This window comes from Simochromis diagramma, unplaced genomic scaffold (genome assembly GCF_900408965.1).
Source record: "Simochromis diagramma unplaced genomic scaffold, fSimDia1.1 OVJJ01000320.1, whole genome shotgun sequence".
In the NCBI taxonomy this organism is placed as follows: Eukaryota; Metazoa; Chordata; class Actinopteri; order Cichliformes; family Cichlidae; genus Simochromis; species Simochromis diagramma.
Genome location: NW_024386773.1, coordinates 14,770 through 18,598, shown reverse-complemented (window position 1 = coordinate 18,598; position 3,829 = coordinate 14,770). Strand labels below are relative to the sequence as shown.

The 3,829-nt window shown below is 40.1% G+C and overlaps 1 protein-coding gene across 2 annotated transcripts; it reads right to left on the bottom strand.

Annotated features, from left to right (window-relative positions):
• Window positions 1-700: 700 nt before the first annotated feature.
• On the bottom strand, window positions 701-2,686 carry LOC120714428. Of its 2 annotated transcripts, none has more exons than XM_040000638.1 (6): window positions 2,187-2,686; window positions 2,043-2,084; window positions 1,844-1,889; window positions 1,699-1,761; window positions 1,554-1,616; window positions 701-1,448 (listed from the first exon to the last, which is right to left on the bottom strand). In XM_040000638.1, exons 1-6 carry the CDS (start codon window positions 2,200-2,202, stop codon window positions 776-778), a joined length of 903 nt encoding a protein of 300 aa, XP_039856572.1. In that variant the 5' UTR covers window positions 2,203-2,686; the 3' UTR covers window positions 701-775. The 2 variants fall into 2 exon arrangements, 1 of the variants encoding a protein (XP_039856572.1); XR_005691412.1 differs by having other exon boundaries at window positions 702-1,448; window positions 2,043-2,096; window positions 2,187-2,685.
• Between the last annotated feature and the right edge of the window lie 1,143 nt (window positions 2,687-3,829).

The following is a 3,829-nucleotide window of genomic DNA, read 5'->3' as shown; positions in this document are numbered from 1 at the left end:
TCTGGTCATTTGTTCTGATACGAGCTGTTGGGGAATTGTATAATATTCTTATCCAGTTTATGAAAGAGTTTCCAAAACCAAATTTGTGTAAAGTTGCGAATAAAAATTTCCAGTTAACTCTATCAAATGCTTTTTCTGCATCTAGAGATAATATTATGGTTTCGATGTTTTTATTGTATGAAAACAGGCCAATAGTTTTAAATAGAGCACCACAAACAACATGTATTCTTTTAGAAATAAACTGTGATACTTCTAAAAAACACATATTCACACCTAGCCACACTCTGTAACAGTTAGACAGAGGGGGTTGCAGTTAGGCTCCCAACAGTCTGCAAAAGAAGTAATGAAGCAACAAAAGCCGCCTGGTTAAAAGCGTCAAATTCAAATCATTTAGCTCAATTGGAGGTACCATAATAATAATGGATTGGATTTATATAGCGCTTTTCAAGGCACCCAAAGCGCTTTACAATGCCACTATTCATTCACTCTCACATTCACACACTGGTGGAAGCAGCTACAGTTGTAGCCACAGCTGCCCTGGGGCAGACTGACAGAAGCGAGGCTGCCATATCGCGCCATCGGCCCCTCTGGTCAACACCAGTAGGCAAGTAGGGTAAAGTGTCTTGCCCACGGACACAACGACCAGGACAGAGAGCCCGGGGATCGAACCGGCGACCTTCCGGTTACAGATGCGATTCCCAACCCCCTGAGCCACAGTCGCCCACATTGTGTTTGAATAATTTACGGGGTGGATCCATGGTGTGGATTTTAAAAGTCACCTATTTAGAATTGTGGTATTTATGAGATGTAATACACCCGAGGTATTGTTTATTGTCTGGTGGATACTAGTTAAAACTCCTGCTATTTCTTGCAAGTTCCCCGGTATGGCTCCTTGATGTTGGTTGACTATAGCCACTATTTCTTGCAAGTTCACTTGTACTGCTTGTTTATGTTGGTTAAGTTTAGCTGCTATTTCTTGAACATCCCTCTGTACTGTTTGTTGATGTTGACTGAGTTTAGCATCTATCAAAGATAATATATCATTTTTTGAATCATAATGGCTCTGTTCAAAAGTAGAGGTGTTTGCTGCTGCATTTAAGTATGCGTCATATGCCTGTGATATTTGCGAGTCTGTTATGCAACCTTCTTCTTCAAAACCAATGTCTGAATCACTGTTGTTGTTTCTGAGACATTCAGGCATGGTGGGAATGTCATTTATATTAAAATCTGATAGACCGTACTCAAAAACATCGCTGAAATCACTAGGCAGACACTCACTCGCTGGTATGTGTGGTCCTGTGATGAAGATTGCTTCCGAGTCACTGTTGTTGCACAAAGGTTGTGGGTTTTCTGGTTGTTGTTGTTCGGGGAGTTCGATATCGCGTAAATATTCCAAAAACATCAAGGGGTCTTCATGGGGTCCATAGTGGTAAGGGGTTGTGTGATCACTGTGGAGATAGAAGGGTGTTAGAAACAAATATATATATACATGGTGTATCATTTTAAAAACAGGATGTGTTTGGCTCTTTTGATTTATTTATGCCTATACTCACACATTGTTCTGCGTTATTCCGGATGGCCCCGGTTCTTGACACGCTGCGTACTCTGTCTCAGGCCTGGTGTATTAGAACATTTGTAAATATTTAAAACCTTTTTTCCTTTAAATTGAGTGTCATGTATAGAGCCTTGTATACATACCTAGCGTATGGCTTGGTCTTATTGCACCCGCTTCTGTAGGTTTTTCTGGACAACTTATTGACCCTGTGCCCAGGGGATAAGCCCAGTTAATACAAGGTTTAAACAAACACGCATATATTTAAAACATGTGTAACACCATATTTACCTTGTGTTTTTTAGAGGTGTAGTTTGCCCAATATAGCTTTGTGATCCTGTAGAAACAAAGAGAAATATACATTTAAATGTTACTATGTGAGAAACAGGTAAGATTGCTTCTAAAACAATGAGGCACAGACTGTTTTGTGTGAACTGATGACTGTTTTTTGTGAACTGATGACTGTTTTTAAAAAAGAAGAAACACAGACCTTCTGTAAGTGAAACGTGTGGTGCCCCGTTGTGCCGATCTCCTAAAAATCAGGCTTTTGTTTAGAAAAAGAAAACAGTTTGAATATTTTATGATATACTGGGGTATACATTTAAGAATCCATTAATAGTCTTGTTTTACTTACCATATATGTTGTCCATGTTAAAAAGAACGCTGTTAGGTTTGCTGACCGCGCTGATGAACGAAGTGTTATGCTCTCAAGGGCCGTTGTGAAGTAGTGTGGAAGAATACAAGGTGTCTGATTAGGGTGTTTTTATATAGGTGGGGCTACTTTCAGTTGACGTCTGAGATGTAGAGATAAAAGAGCACGATGTAAGGAAGAAAGGTGGAAAGCCTTTGGAGACTCTGTTGGACATGGTTTCTGTTGGCCTCTGACATGATAAGATAAGATAATGGAATTAACTGTTTGTTTGTTTGTAATTAAAAAATGTGGAATGTATGGAACTATAGTTGGGATGGGTGCTGGGATACTCTTGATAAGGGAGCCTCTTTTGTTGCTTCATGACTTCTTTTGCAGACTGTTGGGAGCCTAACTGCAACCCCCTCTGTCTAACTGTTACAGAGTGTGGCTAGGTGTGAATATGTGTTTTTTAGAAGTATCACAGTTTATTTCTAAAAGAATACATGTTGTTTGTTGATAGGTTTGTAGCTTGTACCTATCCGCTGGAACGTTAAAGACAATATAGTTACACTGCAAAGCAAGACACAAGCAGGCTGGTTTACTCATGCATGAGGGAAACCTGGCTGGGGCCAAGTGTCGTCCCACCACCTAGCCCCCGTCAGACTCTCAGCCAGGCTCCCCATAGCACTCCTTTTATTGTGGTTACATGAATATGCATAGGGTCATTAACATATGACATCTTACATAGGTATACATGTGAACAAAGAATACTGTGTGTGTGTGTGTGTGTGTGTGTGTGTGTGTGTGTGTGTGTGTGTGTGTGTGTGTGTGTGTGTGTGTGTGTGTGTGTGTGTGAGATCAAGGTGTGACCCTGTGAAGACTCCCCAAACGCTGGTGCCAGGAGCGGGTCCATCTGAACAAAAGACTCTTATACTTAAACAGATATACGTGTGTTTGCTATACCATATATCAGCAAGAGAAGATACGACCTCTCCTAGGAGGTGTGTGATCTATGCCAGAACACTCTGTAGAGGGAGTGAACGCCCTCCCCCTTCATGCTACTCAGAGCTGTTACAGACCTCCTAGGATGAGACATTCTTTCAATCTACAAATGATTATACACTTCTAAGCATATGTGGTTGAATGTTTCTAAGCATAAATGACAATCAACAATACAAATCTAACATTTCCCCCCTTATTGACCTTTATGCTAGAAAAATTCCCAGTTATGAATACCTCATGACTGACAGTTTTAATGCAAACATTTTTATACTCAGCATATGTCAAATTACCCTAAATTACTGTAAAAGTACACAGTTTAACAAATGTATCAGCAGTTATCCCATTCCTCATTAATCTCATCCAATGGCAACCTGCATCCTACAAGCAAACAAAGAAATTGTTAATTTAATAGTGAAAATAAAAAGTAACATTTTCAAAAACATCTCAGCTTGGTGATGCTTCCTCCGGGTGTGCAAATCACATGTCTCTCTGCAGAGTGGTTTAAGTTCTGCAGGGCGTCATGAATGTCTCTTCCAGTTGTTTCCATCATCGTCCATAGGACCAGAGTCCAAATGTATGTAGAATAAACATTCAAACATACCAGTTGGTTTTGTTGTTTGTCAACATGGGTCTCAGCTATTTCC

Bases quoted from the DNA above. Each gene is read 5' to 3' on its own strand.
- LOC120714428 (XM_040000638.1), bottom strand. The intron at 1,762-1,843 runs GTAAATATGGTG...CCCTGGGCACAG, and splicing joins ACACCTCTAAAAAACACAAG to GGTCAATAAGTTGTCCAGAA. The intron at 1,617-1,698 runs GTATGTATACAA...CTAATACACCAG, and splicing joins AAGACCAAGCCATACGCTAG to GCCTGAGACAGAGTACGCAG.